The sequence below is a fragment of the Spea bombifrons genome, chromosome 12, assembly GCF_027358695.1.
Source record: "Spea bombifrons isolate aSpeBom1 chromosome 12, aSpeBom1.2.pri, whole genome shotgun sequence".
NCBI classification, from domain to species: domain Eukaryota; kingdom Metazoa; phylum Chordata; class Amphibia; order Anura; family Pelobatidae; genus Spea; species Spea bombifrons.
In genome coordinates, this window is record NC_071098.1 from 16,121,921 (window position 1) to 16,137,839 (window position 15,919).

Consider the following 15,919-nt stretch of genomic DNA (forward strand, 5'->3'; position numbering starts at 1 on the left):
GACACCGATATCCCTGACACCCCCGCTTTCTCGTGAATTCTTCCAAAATAAATATCTAAATAAAAATGAAGCACTTATCTGATACAGAAAAGGCTGCCCCTCCTCCTCCGCTATTTTTGCCACTGATTGGCTACCTGAAGTCAATTGAAATCAATGTGTGTGGGGGGGTATTTCCACATATGCACAAAGGCCCCTACGCACCGCATTTGCAGAGACGGCGCCGACTAGAGGAGAGAATATCACATGCAGGGAGATGCGTTCGACCAAAAGCACATATGATGGCTGGAGTGTCTATTTAATGATTAACTGGAATATATATAATATATAGATAACGTATAGATAATCTATATAATATAGTTAGTTAGTCTATACTTTAGGGGTGGATTTATGTGATGACAAATTCATGTTCCTAAGCCTTCCTCTACTTATCACTTATCCATGTCATTTGTTCACGGCTCTTAAGAACTGGATTTGAATAATCCTTGTAAAGTACAATGATTTGAATTTTTTTTCTTTTGACTTTAGGATTGTGGAATCACCATTAGGCAAATAAAGCTTCAAACATGTAGACAAAAACGAAAAAACTGCACGAAACAGACTATGGTCAGAACCAGGTATGAGAACACCGGAGTGATAAATACAGACAGGAAAGGACATTCGCGAATGAACACGAAGCCAATGTTAAATGCAAGGCAATAAAAAGTTTCATACCAGCACCTTGAAGATGGATTGTTACCATTGGCACGTTATTGTCTATGTAGTTATTGTAATCGTTCTTAATTGAAGAAGGTTCTAAAGCATCACCAAAAGGACTGATTGGGATCAATAGAAGTAAATACATGTGTCTGGCATTCAGGGCTGCAGAGTAGACACTTTGGCCAACGTCTGAGGAACCGCAGGGATCATACGTATTGATGTTTTTAAAAATTCAAATAATAAAATACTCAATACTCAAAGTTGGTTTGCTCACTGTACAATAGAGAAATAATAAGCTACGGTCATGAACATAACTGTTCTACTGGAATGGACATCTGGGCATTCTATTCGGGTAAATCATAGTTGGCTGACCAGAATGACAACTAGAAGACTAACAACCCAGCACCATCGCCGGTTCCAAGCCATGAGTGATCACCGTTGTAGAGCACGTACACTGCTTTGTGACTTAGTAAATGGAAGAGACAATATCCCTTGTACACACACAAATGCCATGTAAATCAGTATGTGATCTTAATCTTCGGCTTTGTAGGCACATGGTTAATTATACCAAGCAGCACATGCTGTTAAATAAAAACACCCAAATAAGCAGAGTGTATTTAGAGGCAGGTTATTCTCTGTAAAGAACACGTCTTGGATTAATAACAGTCCTGTAGTGTTTTAAAAGCCACGGGGCAGTTCAGTAACGAATGTAAGTAGTCGGGTTAGGGATGGACGTGGTATCTGGTATACGTACAGATGCCAGGCTGAGATTAAAAATTCCTTTCTGTGAGTGAAGGAAGAGAAGTCATCTCAGTGAAATGGAAACAGTGAAGAACGAAGTAGGAAGAGGGAAAGCAGATGGAATGGAGTGAGAATGTGTTGGGGTTGAAGACAGGGTGGAACGGCAGACTGGGGGGGCTAAAGGGAGACTCTGGTACACAAAAGGAACCCACCTTGGCTGCACTCCTCAGGTGGTCATAGTAAACTTCCTCTATTGCTTGGAAGTAGATAACACCTTTCAGCTTTGCCTCATGTTTATCTGTACAGAGAAACAGATGTCATTGTCAAGTGAGATGTCTGATATATATATAGTGGAATATAATAATTCCAAATCAATAATAATTAGAACTACACATTAAATTAATAAACTGATAATTTAGGGAACCTAAGAGATAAATAGTTGTACAGCTTCATAGAACAAGGAGTATAAAATGTAAAATGAGCTGTAGGTTGAGACAAGACCTTCTCAACACTTTACTTGCAGCTTATCCATTTTTTTAGGCAACACATGTAACCCCAGTTTTCAGACGGCTTACCAACATAGTAGGACAGGGTGCGTTTAAGACGATCAAACACAAACCAACGTTTCTTCCATGATTTGATCTTGCCACCCATCTTGGTCAGAAAGCCACGGCACATCTTCTCATTCAAGATGATGTGAGGACATGCGTCAACTGCATGGCCTGAAGACTCAATGTGAGAACGAAGGTCAAAATCTTCCTTCCGGATAGGAAGGTAGCGGGTCAGAGGACGAGCCTGATGGATGTGAAAAGGATTGTTAGTTTAAGTTAACACAAGGGACTCTAACTGCGACACGTTTGGCCAGAGTATTCAAACCTGTGAGAAATTTTTCTCTCTCATCTTCACTTCTTTATCCACCAGCCTTTGCCGATGCGCTGTCTCGTTTTGCAGACGTCTTTCCAGCTCTTCTCTCCTCCTCCTCTCATCTTCCAGTGCTTTCCGGCGGACTTCTACTTCACGCTCCTGGGAAAATATCAAAGTTCAGTTAAAAAAATATACTGTGCATTAAAGTATTAAATAATCTCATTTTTTTTTAACAAAATTAACGGACATTTCAAGCCCCCTAAACCTTGTAATAATGCAATACTTTCCTCAAACAAACCAAAAATAAACAAATGAACTGCATAACCCAAGTAAATATTCAGCAACAGCAAGGTAAACGTACAAATAAATAAGTAGCAGTGTGTGCATGAAACTGGTGCCCAGTACACAGCAGGTTTAAGCCATCATCTGTATTATAACTCACCCTGGACTCTACAAGTCGCGCTCTCTCAGCATGAGCTTCAAGGAGCATTCTCTCCATCTCCTCGATCTTCAGCATATCCAAACCACTCGCACTGCCAAGAATAAGAGTAAGGAGAGAAGATGAAGGCTGAGAGCACATTATCATGACAGAGCACGTGAAGCCGACAAGAGGGGTTCAGATGGAGACTGAGAAATACAGGACGCAATCTCACCTTGACATGTTATCCGGCGAACATGCAGAATTCCCAGTGGATACACTGGTGTCTAGACTGTCGGAACTCTCCAGGCTTAGGGTATCATAGCCATGCGTGGGATCATCATCTCGTGAATGAAGGTTTCTCTGGTGGTGTAGAATAGAGTGGTGCATGATGGGTGGGTATGCTTGATGGGGCACCGCGTGAAGTGACTCCCACTGAGAGTGGGCCTCAACAGCTGCACGCTGTTTCAACTCTGCAAGGCGCCGGCGCTGCTCCTCTATAACTTGCTGGCCTGCAAAAGACTGTTTGTTACTACCATGTTTGAAATGCTCACTACCTTGTTGAGATAAAAAGGCATGCAGAACAATGTAAAAATGTTTCACGTTTCTTGCCTTGTACGGAGAACCAGTGCATTAATATCCAGGACCAATCAGGACGCTTATTAAAGGGGTTTTGGTGCTCATCATTGCCATGATAGGACCAATAAAGAAAATGCAACATTGCCTTCAGTAGAGAGGTGGGAACATACTCGCTCCCATGTTATCCATATTATAGGAACGCCCTGTCTTTGAATTTAACCCTTAAATCAGGTGTGTCGCCTACAAACGGGACAGTAAGGTAACTGTTCTTAAAGAGTCAAACTTGCTAATTCACAGTCACGAAGAACACTCATACGTACAACTAATATGTAAGAAAAAATGCTGACGCCGCGGCCCACACAGTAACATTACATCCTTCCATCTTTAATTCACCTTTTCTCTGTTACACAATCTTTTGCATTGTTCTATAAAGTAGATCATCCAAACTAAAACTGGTCACTTCTTTATAATGGGGCATTTACAAACCAAGCCTACATTAAACCATGCAGCAGAGGCATCCCGGCACTCTTTTCGCTAAATCCTCATATTTATAAAGAAAAAGGGATTGGCCATCATAATCTACAATGATGCCCCATGAGTGACATGCAGGAGAGGTATCACACAGCAAGCTGCCTGGCTACCTGTGACATCAGATGGAAGAGACTCCTCTCTGTTCAGATCATCTGCTAGAGAGACACACACAGGGATATTTGAGACATGGACTGAACGCGTGGCACACATTACAACAGGGCAGGGAGGAAGTCACGGTAAAACAAATAAAAAAAAGGGATTACCAAAATAATTTTTGGTGTGTGCAAGGAGAATAGTGAGAGCGACACACTTTAAATGAAAGGTGCACAAAAACCAATGAGGGTAATGTTAGGACTTCCGGCAGCTATGAGCAGATCTGTGACATGGCACCGAGGACCCCTCACCTTTTTGCTGTAACGCGAGCTGTCTCTTGCTCTGAATGTCCTGTAGAGTAACTGCAAGCCCACGAGAAAGGCTGCCGGAGCCGTTCTGTGACAGAGGTGCACTCTGGGAAAGAAGAAAGCAGGTACTCAATAATCCAGACACTGTAGAACTGGATTCTTTTGCATACATGAAATACAAGTTAGTATATCTGAATAGTCTCCACCTACCTTTGGGGATACACTTCTTCCAAGTGTGGCGACTGAGAAGTGAGAAGAAGCAGGAGACAATGTTTTCATGCGCGGAAGTGTGCCTCCACCTTCAATTTCTGTCCGGGAGCGTGAAATCTAAAGCGAGAGAAACAGAGAGCCAAATTTAGGTATTTTAGAAGGAAAATAACAACAAAAAATAGACAATGTGTATTATATATATATACATATATATATACACACACATGCACAGATGAATACATATACATGCTGTGTGCACACACACTAAGGACCTATTTACTTAACTGCAGGTGAAATTAAACATTTCAATTCACTAAGCAGATCGTGTTAATTGTAGCCTCTTTCACAGTATGCAGTCACCGAGGTAAGACCGACGTAATACACAACTACTTTCAGCTCACAGCAGCCAGCATCGGATTGAATAAACCATTACACTTGTTATTGAACACTGTAAGAGCAGGTGCTTTTAAATAATGCATTATCGCCCTCTAAACATACTATATATCCCAGCATGTCTTTCTTTGGCATGCTACCCCCTGCTTGGGATACAACGTGTAAACATGATGCATCATCCCGTGTACCGACACACATCCATTCACCATTACTTTGTGCCATACATTGTGGCCCATCTTGCTCCATGCCATATGCAGGAATGTAGCCATTTCTAAGTTATAACGCATGTATTGTATACTCATTAATAATTGCCATTGGGAAAGGGTGTGGGGCACACAACCGATTACCTGCAGGGTTTTACGGGACGAGTAAACTTTGGCAGGGAGAGGAGGAGGGGAAGAAGGAGGAGAAGAGGAGGAAGAAGGGATGGACACAGTTTCCGTGTAACAAGTCTCTGAATCAGGAACGGGAGCTACGGGGAGACACTCAGAAGGTGGAGAATCCACCTACAAAAGAGGTACACGGGGAAGAAAAGCAGTGGAAGAGATTGAGACAGAGTGACATTGAATATGCTGAGATACAGAGAGAGAAATAATAAAAAGTAATGCAAAAAATATATAGAATAGAATATAAAGGTAATTATATATACCAAATATGCATGATAAAGACTGATAGCAAAGAACAAAAATAATAAATAAAATGCATAAAAAAAGATATAGATTAAATGAGAAAGGTAAAAGGCAAACCATAAAGATTAAAATAATAAAAAGCGGAGATGGAGTGGACAAACCTCCAGAGAGGTGGAGGGAGAGGAGGATGGAGAGGAGAGATGAACAGCGAGTAGACCCTCTGGGGAAACGGCACAAGAGGTAGAATCTGCACCGGTGTTGGAGGTGGCCGGGCCAGCAGGCATGGCCTCCAGGATATCATGTAGCTGGTCTAAAGTGATATACTAGGAGGAGATAATCTGGCTGTGATTCAAATAATGGCAACAGCATTACATAAAGGAAAAAGAGCCAATCTATTTTTTCCCTAATACAGAATACATTACCAAAATACAATGAAATAAAACTCAGATTTAAGAAAAAAATTTCATCTAGTGAGAATTTCACATAAAAATAAACAAACCCTGAATGACTAGTGATGATCTCTAGTAATAGCCATAATACTCTGGACCTAAGAGGCTGTTTCCTAATAACATATATTCTGCTAGCAGAGCTGGAGATTCTGGCTTTATTGTGAATGCAGGATTTAGGAAAAATGACAGACCCACTTTAAGGTCCAGATCACAAGTATAGACAAACACGATGTACTTAAACAAAACACACAGACAATGATAATGTGTCATGTTTTAATTCAACATTCACAGCGCCGGAGGAAAAACTAAGTGAACCCTTGGATTTAATGACTGGTCAAACATCTTCTGGCTGCAATTACCTCAAACAATCACTTCCACCATTCCTCCTCACAGAGCTGCTTAAGCTCAGACATATTCTAAGGATTTTATTTTTTGAAATCATTCTGTAGTAGATGTACTTTGATGTTTAGGGTCATTGGCCATGTTACACAACTTCTACGGAGCTTCAGCAGGCTAACAGCAATCCTGACATTATCCTGTATGATACCTTTATAAGCTGTAAAGGCCCCGAGACAGCAAAGCAGCCCTAAATCATGATGCTCCCTCCACCGTACTGTGTGTTCTTCCCAAACAATTCAACCTTAGTTTCTTCAATCCACAAAATATTTTCCAGGAGCATTGTGGAGTGTCAAGGTGCTCTTTAGCAAACTTTAGGCTAACAGTGACTTAAAATTGGAGAGCAGTGACTTCCTCTGTCACTGTCTGCACATGATAGACTCATTAACAGAGACGTTATCCAGTCCCAATGATTCCTTCAAACCTTTAGCTGTTACTCTAGGGTTCTTTTTTACCTCATTGAGCATTCTGTGTTGTGCCCTTGGAGACATCTTGGCTGGGGTCCTCTTCAGGGGAGAGAAGCCACAGTACCAAACTGTCTCCATTTATGAACAATTTGTCTGGCTGTGGACTTGTGAATATGTAAACTCCTCGAGATTAATTTCTAACCCTTTCTAGCAGATTGTTGATTTGAAAAAATGTCTTTGTTGTGAGGCATGGTTCACATCAGCATCCAACACCCAACCCACATTGCCAATGTTTGAATGATGTATTCAATATGGACAAGGACAATACAATACTTTAAGGGTTAAAACAGATTGTTTGTCCATTATTGTAAGTTAGATGAAGATCATATCATATATCAAGACAAATGTATATGCTGGAAATTACAACGGGTTCATCTACATTTCTTGCCACTGTACATACAGTGTTTTCTAGCTGTTTCTGTCTAGGTACTGACAGACCATTTTGTGGGAGGAATGAGAAGTGTACCTCAGAGTCAGCAGTAAGATTTGCAGAAGAAAGGGAAGGGTGTGCAGGAACAAGAGGTGAAGAGCTGTACAAGCGCAGAACGTCAGAGAGGCACAGGTATTCCTGGAAGCAAGTTAAGGGGTAAGCCAAAGGCAGATAAAGAGAGAGAGAGAGAGGGACAGAGAGAGAGAATGAGACATACACAGAGAGAGAATAAAAGAAAGAGAGATGGATAGAAATATGCATCAGGCTTTTTTTCAATTTAAGCAGCAGCCAGAAAGCAACACAAATTCACACAACATACACCAACCCATACAGCACTCAACATCTTACACTTGGAGCCGTGCAGATTTTAAGTCTGCAGCAAGTAGTTAATAGTAACAGGCACCAAAGGCTATTCACTAAACAGCTTATATAGGAGTAACAAAGAAATGTAAAAATGTAATGTTACTGCAATGTAACTCCACACTGATTTTAGTGAATAAATCCCATTTGCAGGATTGCAAGCAGCATCAGTTTGGGACAATAAGCAGTCATTAGCCTTCAAGATGTCCTGTGTAGAGGTCAATTAGTAAGAATGCATCTGCAGTTTGGGAATTATGTCAAAATCTTCCCCTTCACCATTACTCCAGTTCATTTGCAATCAATTTTTTTGTGGCCTCCACACAATTCAATTTATCATTTGGGAAAAATGTCACAACCTTTTTTCGAAAAAAAAAAACCCCCTTCCTTCCTAAATGAATTATACAGTTTGGTTAAAGTATTACCGAAGCCCTTGTCTGTGTAGGTAGACATACGAACCCTGAATGCTTGATTAGAGGGTGAATGTCAGGTACTCCTTTGGCATGGCATTCTAACAAAATGCAATGGTTTGACAACGACCAGAAAACTGATGGAATTATTGTGTGGTGGCAATTATGATTTCACCTCTCTGAGAGCTGCAGACCCAGTGGAGAATCCCCGGCGCCCAGTCACAGCTTGGTATCGTCGTTCCAAATGAACCAACTTCTCCTTTTCCTATATAAGACAATGTCATAGGTTAAAGCAAGGAGAAGAATCTGAAGTGCCATTTCATGTTAATATGTGTAGTAATAGTATGTATCAGTACAGCGCTGGTTACCTTGTGTAGTTGCAGTAGTGCTGAACTCCTTTCCTGCCCGAGACGTTCAGAATCCTGTGCAGCCTGAATACGGATCTGATTTGCCTGGAGCTCCAAAGCAGCCAAGCGCTCCTGTTATACAGAATATTATTTAGTAATATAACTCTTTCAGAGTGACAGACTTGGATAATGCCTACTTTTTACAGATGTCTCAATATGCCACCATTCCAAGTTCCACATATCTTTTTTTCAACATAGGAAAGAAGAAAACACCCTCTAATCTCCTCATTGCACCTTTTTGTTTAATGTCTTTTTATTAAGGCTCTGCCCTTCCTCCAGAGTGTCATGTCCATGAATCTCACCTCAAACATTCTACAAGGTTACTCCTTCTGAATGACACCCAAAAGCCAATGTGCCATGTAAATATTGTATTTCTCCCTCACCTTCCTGTGGGCTATGCTCCTCTGACACTCTCCCTTGCTCTGTAATAATTGTTGAGTCCTGGTCTCACGTTCTTCCTCCAAACGGCTCTCCTTCTCTAGCTGCTGGAACTCCAGATCCTCAAACAGTTTCATCTGGGTATCCAGGTGCTCAGTTTCCTGGACAGCCGTAGAATAGATTTAGATGCCAAGGATGGGGCTCCAAAACACATGTGATACAAGTCACACAAAATAAAAGCAAGAACCACACAACGATACTGCACAGTCACCAGCCATGGAATAAAATACCCAGCAGGATACTAAAGTTACTAACCATAAAAAACATTCACCTAGCTATAAGAAGCTTGAGTACAGAGTTCCAGACCCACAGGAGAGCCATCAAGCACTAGTCTGCAGACTGTCAAGGATGTCAAAGAATACAGACAATCAGTTCGTACATGGCCAACAAAGAAGAGTTGGAGGCGTTCTGTCTCATAGGAAATATTTCCAAGTAGCGATTGAGGGCAGTATGGAAATTACATCCAATTTAACATCTAGAGAGTCAGAACAAGCAGACCATTTTGGGTAGGCTATGTGGCATTCTTGCCGTTCCCACCAACTACAAAAAGTAAAATTCTTAAGACTAGACTTTGTCTATACACCATAAAAACATATCAATGCTGCCCCATTTAATGTAGGGTGCACTATGCTATGGTTAGCGTGCATTCGCTCAGTTCGTGTCTGATGTCTGTATTCCTGAGTCATTTGACAGGGCTTCCCATTAACCTAAACGCCAACAATGATCCCACACCAATTCCTCTCCCAGTCACAGGATGGTAGACCATACCGCAAAAATTACAATCAGATGTCACACACGCTAACACCACCACAGATACCAAACACACACACCAATATCAATTGAGAAACAGAAGAAATACATACTTAAATGTTTAAAATGGCGTAATGCAGAGCGGAATCTTTGAAACACGATGATTGTTTTGATTCATCATATTTAACACACAGTATTTGTTCTTATTGTTGAATGAGGAAACTCTTTTGGTGTAGTACGCAGTGTTTTATCACACACACACATACTCAGGTTTACCAAATCCCATTGGGTAAGAGGTTAGTGAGTGTTAAGGGACAGTTATCAGTCAACATACAACATATGAACAAGCTTTGTCTGCAGAATCCCACGCACCCAGAGAATGAGACTTGTGTATTTGGTGGACAAAATACACAGCGGGTGTGCAAGGTGAAACACAGGCAGAGGGCAAGATGTAGTTGTTGTTGTCTTTGTGTACTGGGAAGTTATGATACAAGGAGCTGTTTATGTTTGATGGGGCATAGAGGAGGCAATGCAATGTTTAATAAGAGCAATAAGCTCCATGATGAACAAACAGATCATATATAACAATAATTTGGGGAAACTAAAGAACATTGTTTATGATGGCAGGGAAATATCTGTATTGGATAGTTAAAAGGCTGTGCACGAGGATAAACGTGCAAATGGAGTGTAAAAGGAGAGTGCTTTCAATGTACGATGGTGTAGAAAGCTGTCTATAAATGAGAGAGCCTTGTGCTAATAGAATAGTTTGTGGTTAGCAGGAGCTCTGCATGTGTGAGATCGAGAAAGAAGTCTGAAGGTACGGAGAGTAAGAGGTTTGGACGTAGACTGAGGCATGTACACATGTGCGTAATGAGGAGTGGTGTGTGACAAATAGCTGTGCCAGGGAGTGTCCGCTGGTGGCACACTGACCCGTTGGAGCTGGCACTGCACCTGCTCCCGCAGAGCCTCGGGGCAGTTATGGAGCTGCCTCTGCAGGTCGCGGTGAGAAAGCTGAACGCTCTGCATTTCCATCCTCTGCTGCTCCAGTTTTTCCCGTGCCTAAATTCCGAGGGAGTATCCAAAAGACAAAACGGGGAACAGGACACAGCACTGTAACCTCAGCCATGCACAGGCAGATTAAGTAAAAAAATTAAAAAAGAGAGAAAAGCAAAAGGCACAGAAGACAGGAGAGAGAGAGTGAGAGAGTGAGAGTGAGAGAGAGAGAGAGAGAGAGACAGAGAAAAAAAAAAAAGAGAGAAAGGGTCAGCCAAGAGGAGAAAACAGGACAGAAGAGGAAGTCATGAAAGATTATGTAAAGAAAAGGGTAATAATGGACTGGAAAATTTAAAAGAATGATAGAAAAAAAGGCGAAAGAAGGATGAGACACTGTGTCATTGCCATAGAAAAAATGCAGAGCATTAAGATATCCAGTAAAATTAACCCCTTCAGTGCCACAGGGGGCTGCAACAGATCACTGTACATACTGATTGTATTCCAATACAAAGTGATTCAAGCCCTAACTAGGAGTTGTGGTGGACTGAAATATTTCATCATCAATGACTTCACTAGGCATCACGATTTGCCAGCCATCACAAGTCACCCCTGAAGGAAGGGCAAACCCGGGCCGCGCAATGGAAAAGTTAAAACTTGGAGATTGGTAGAATTGCACCTTGGCATTTTTTTATCTTGTTTTGAAAGACAAGCACTCCTTCTTGAAGGAGAACATATACTGGTTAACGCTTTAAAATACATAGGTGTGACATGAGGATGAAACATTTCATTCCACCAGTGTGTATATATTATGTATATATGTTTGTATATGTTCAGCATGAGTGGGTCGATACTCAAGAGCTTTATACAGCAGAACACACTATAGTTCTGTTTCTATACATCTGTATACAGTAAGAGGGATTTAAAACATCAACATATAAATATTCTACACATATCACAATGTTAACAAGCAAAATATACTCAATGTTATCATACAGAACATTTTGTATGCAAAATTTAACATAGTAAAAAGTAGTCATTATACTGATGAATAGGTGGGTGAATTCATTGCATGGCCTCCCGGCATTAATATACAGCACAGCGTCTTACAGCATGCATAATGGACAAATGGAAGGGAGCATTAGTTTCGTTAGCGCTGGGGGTTAATGACAACAAATAGAACAAATTGATTGGCTTAAGGTCTGACCAATAGAATAGCTAACAAATACAATAAGACATTCAATTCACCTGTTCTATTTATAAGCACAGGTATGCATATCATTTTATATATCACCACTTTCAGCAGCTAATCTGATCATACTATGCCTCTTATTATTTATATAGCATCAATATATTCTGCAGAGCTGAACTATACAACATGAATCCTCAATATTACACCTCGAACGGTGTTTATAATGTAGTCAATGCATTTTATGTCTTCAATGACCTTCAAAGTTCTACTACCATGGAAGTTTGAGTCATGAATAGCCTTCAGTCTAAACGATCCAGACATCTTTCACAGCCTTAATTAGAATATATACCATTACGTATGTAATTTTATAGCATCCGAATACAGCAGTACGGAATATGATGTCGCTATATATAAAACAAATAATTTTGTCTAACTAGTAACATACATTTCGGTAAAATACAAGAACACTTATTTAGGTATAATCCAGATTTGGAACTAGAAAACTTTCCAGAAATTTACAGGCTAAATGGGGTAGTTGCCCAGGACTATAAACCGTCAGGGGCCACTGGCTAGTAAGCATAAGTGAATAACCAACAAACATTACTATTTGCCATGAGCTATTTAACACAAATATAAGTTCAATAAACACTACCGTAATAGCATGACAAGAACAAGGAGCCAGAGTTGGAGTTTCACTATTTCTAAATAGGAAAATAAATAGTCACAAGCATCTCTGGCAATGAAGGGGTTAAAACTGAACTGGTGCATTCCACAGCTGCTATCCCAGATAATCTAATTTGGTATTTAAAATACAAATACATATATTAAATAAACTAAACACCTTTCCTTAAATATTGAGAATGAAAGGGGGGGAGACAGAAACAGAATAGAGCTGGTTGTGAAGGTATCGGGTTTGAGATGGTCCTATCAGATGTTTGGTACCTTTTCCTTCTCTTTCTGGATGTCGTTCTCTAGAGTGGTCAGGCTGTCCTGCAGCTGCTGAACCATCCTCTGCTCTTGCTGCAGCTGGGAGAGCTCAGCTTCCCGTTCTCCCTGTAGGAGAGCATGTTCCATTTCCGCCTGTAAACAGAGAGGAGAAAGGAGTCTGAAAGACTCTGGAGGATATCCAACCTTACCGCTGACTTAATGCTTAGGAAAGTAACTCCCGCAATACTTCCTCCAACAAGAGACATCACGGTCCATACATTTGTTGCTGCTGTTGCTCACCTCTCTAGCGCTCTCCTGGAGCTGTCCCTCTAGTTCAGTCACTCTGCTCTTCAGCTGGTCTACACGGCTCAGCGTCTGTCTGCGCTGCTCCTCCAGGGTCAGCACGTCCATGTTATCTGTTGGTCCGCCATCCTCCTGCTAGGAAAGATCAAGGTATGCAAGACAAGTTAAATCTTGAAACAGGAAAAAGTGCTTCATAGCAACATTACACACTATTTACAACTTAAACCGACCCGTAATCCTACTCTATATTCAGATGTTCAAATTGAATGTCTCAGTCGTAAAGGACAACTGATGGCATCATATTTTTTAATACATTAATTTATGATAAAAGTACTTATAGCTTATATTTTGTTCAGTGTATTGATTTTATGTGATTCAATATTGAGAAATAAGGAATACTTATCAGTGCACAATGCCAGTCAGCAGCTACAAAGCCTGAATGAATATGAATAAAAAAAAGGAGGCTATCCTCTTGCCTCTTTACAAGTTAATGGTAAGATCTCACCTTTTTGCACAAGTATGGAATGAATGAGTATTTAAATGTTTGTGAATGAGTGTGTGTGTGATAGCATGGATGTGTAAGGGGGTGGGGGTGGTAGCATGGCATAGGGAGGCTGTAATCACACTACTATCATCCACAGGTTCCAGCATGTACTGGCTGCGTTGGCTTGATAGGAGTGTGATTGCTGTTAGCAGTTTATATATATATATATACCTCCAGAAATGCATTTTAACCCCCTATATGCCACTCAGCCCCATGATATGCCTTTTAACCCCCCTATATGCCAGAGTGGCATATAGGGGTATAAGGCATATCATGGGGCAGAGGGGCATATAGAGGGTTAAAAGGCATATCATAGGGCACAGTGGCATATAGGAGGGTATAAGATATTTCTGGAGGCAGAGTGGCATATAGAGGGTTAAAAGGCATATAATGGGGCAGAGTGGCAAATAGGGGGGTATAAGGCATTTCTGGGGGCAGAGTGGAAAGCCTGGGGGCAGATGTGCATAACTGGGGAGGGCAGGTTGGCAAATAAAAGGAAATAAAAAATATATATTTTTATCAATCGTAGCTTTTATTAAATATGAAAATTAGTTTACATGAATTAATATTTACTAGTAAAACTTTTTTCCTATAGGGTAGTCTTATATTCAGGCTTTTGTTTTTTTCCTAAATTAATATTTTGATTTTGGGGGGTCGTCGTATAATCGAGCAAATACGGTAATATTTCAGAGCTTCCTAATCCAAGGAGAAATCTGGTTGTCTTTTGGAGTCAATAAGGATCCCTCCCCCTAAGTGGCTAAATTCAAAATATAGCTAAATTGAGGTGGGGGGTTGCCTTCTCTTTTTAGATCAGAAGCAGGGAGGATAGGTAGGGTTTAACTTGACGGACAAACTATGGAATGTACATATCCAACGTAGAACTAAAAGAAAAACCAAAGGTACATTTCAGATGTATAGTGCCGTTACCTCTGTCCCTACGCACTCATCTGTACCTCTGTTATATGTAAAGCACTCAGCCTTTACACGCCCCGCAGAAGTTACCCCAGCCTCACCTCGTGCTGAGTACTCTCCGTGCTGCTGTTTTCTTCCCTTTGCATCTCCTCGTCATTCTGCTCTCCTCGCGCTCGCATTCTGTTCCCAGCGTTCTCCAGCACAGGGGTCCTACTGCTCTCCCATGACGGTCTCCGTGTGCGGAGAGATGCACTCGACTCCTCTGCGCCCCCAAGTGAGGGGAAGGCCCTTAGTTCATCCAAGTGAGGAGAGGACCCCGTTTCGTCAGTCTTGCTGTATTCGGCACACAGGTTTAAGATGGTCTCCAGCCTCTGGCGCTCCTGAAAATGAAAGAGTGAGGTATTAAATGACCAAGCAATTACACAAACTACATCACGGTATGGAAATGCAGGCCTCGCAGGTGTTAATGTTTAACTCTTGGCTTGTTTTTCTTCATTCTGGGTTATGGCATTGGAACATTATTATTCAAAACTGGTTTTAATTTTGCCTTACAGATTTCTTTAAGGAACTGTAGCAGAAGTCCTAAATCTGAGCACACAAAAGGTACAGGAAAGCTAACCCTCCCCCGACATTTACTTCCAGACCCATGACCCTGTGCCCTCTCAGGCGTAGACAGAATAAATAAGAAATGGTTAACATCTGGGAGATCTGAGCCAAGACAAAGACACAATAAGGGATTCGGAGAAAGTGAGACAAGCACAGACAGGGAGTTATTTCTGTGTGCGGTCATATAACCAGGAACAAAGAAACATACAAAGGTTTACATATATATACAGAACAGCAAGAGCAGAGCTGCTGTCTGCACACACGTCCCAGCAGTCCCGATGTGTCTGTCCTAACCGTTCACTACACAGAACCCCGGCTCAATGTGATCGGCCCCTCCTATACATATGCAAACACGGACACGTACTTCACACGGACACACCTGGCTTTATCAGTCTCACCTGTCGGCGCCCAACATGCTGCATTCTCTATGAAGGCACCCAAGAGGTTAAAGACGCCTCCTCACACATAACAGGCTGCAGGAGCTTAAAACACCTTCTGCGTTCCTGACTGCACACGTAGGAGCTCTATAGAACAGCTACTTATTCAGTCGTGTGCACCGGATCCGTGACATGTACAGAAATCATGCTATGTGACCAAAACGCAGATCCAGCTTCTGTGCCCTATATTGCCTGGGCTTTGGTAGGAAGTAACAGCCAGTGGGATAAAGCTTCTGCAAGCAATAATCTCAGACCCTGGCCGGGGCATGGTGCAGACATGGTCCCAGATTTTGGTCTCATATAGTGTAATTATTCCTTTACAGACTTTCCTTCATCATCTAGGATCTGCGCGATGCGGGACAGAACATGTAGAGTTAATAACATCCCCGTCCTAAACCGAATGCCCTTGACACCATGCCTCATTCTAACACTGAAAGCACCA

The 15,919-nt window shown here is 41.4% G+C and overlaps 1 protein-coding gene across 16 annotated transcripts in view; it reads right to left on the bottom strand.

Moving 5' to 3' along the window:
* PHLDB1 (pleckstrin homology like domain family B member 1) overlaps positions 1-15,919 on the bottom strand; it is a 56,153-nt gene that overhangs the window by 2,382 nt on the left and 37,852 nt on the right. For 4 of the 16 annotated variants that reach the window (XM_053451444.1, XM_053451438.1, XM_053451435.1 and 1 more), the window contains 19 exons: positions 14,536-14,814; positions 12,976-13,113; positions 12,691-12,828; positions 10,497-10,625; positions 8,762-8,917; positions 8,340-8,450; positions 8,147-8,236; positions 7,241-7,342; positions 5,624-5,785; positions 5,181-5,339; positions 4,441-4,557; positions 4,234-4,336; positions 3,940-3,984; positions 2,955-3,231; positions 2,744-2,834; positions 2,314-2,460; positions 2,013-2,232; positions 1,650-1,735; positions 1,451-1,480 (listed from right to left, as the gene is read on the bottom strand). In XM_053451444.1, the coding sequence (XP_053307419.1) occupies positions 1,451-1,480; positions 1,650-1,735; positions 2,013-2,232; positions 2,314-2,460; positions 2,744-2,834; positions 2,955-3,231; positions 3,940-3,984; positions 4,234-4,336; positions 4,441-4,557; positions 5,181-5,339; positions 5,624-5,785; positions 7,241-7,342; positions 8,147-8,236; positions 8,340-8,450; positions 8,762-8,917; positions 10,497-10,625; positions 12,691-12,828; positions 12,976-13,113; positions 14,536-14,814 (2,580 nt within the window). The remainder of the gene's footprint in view (positions 1-1,450; positions 1,481-1,649; positions 1,736-2,012; positions 2,233-2,313; positions 2,461-2,743; positions 2,835-2,954; positions 3,232-3,939; positions 3,985-4,233; positions 4,337-4,440; positions 4,558-5,180; positions 5,340-5,623; positions 5,786-7,240; positions 7,343-8,146; positions 8,237-8,339; positions 8,451-8,761; positions 8,918-10,496; positions 10,626-12,690; positions 12,829-12,975; positions 13,114-14,535; positions 14,815-15,919) is intronic. The other 12 variants (XM_053451437.1, XM_053451436.1, XM_053451443.1 and 9 more) reach the window with 12 other exon arrangements.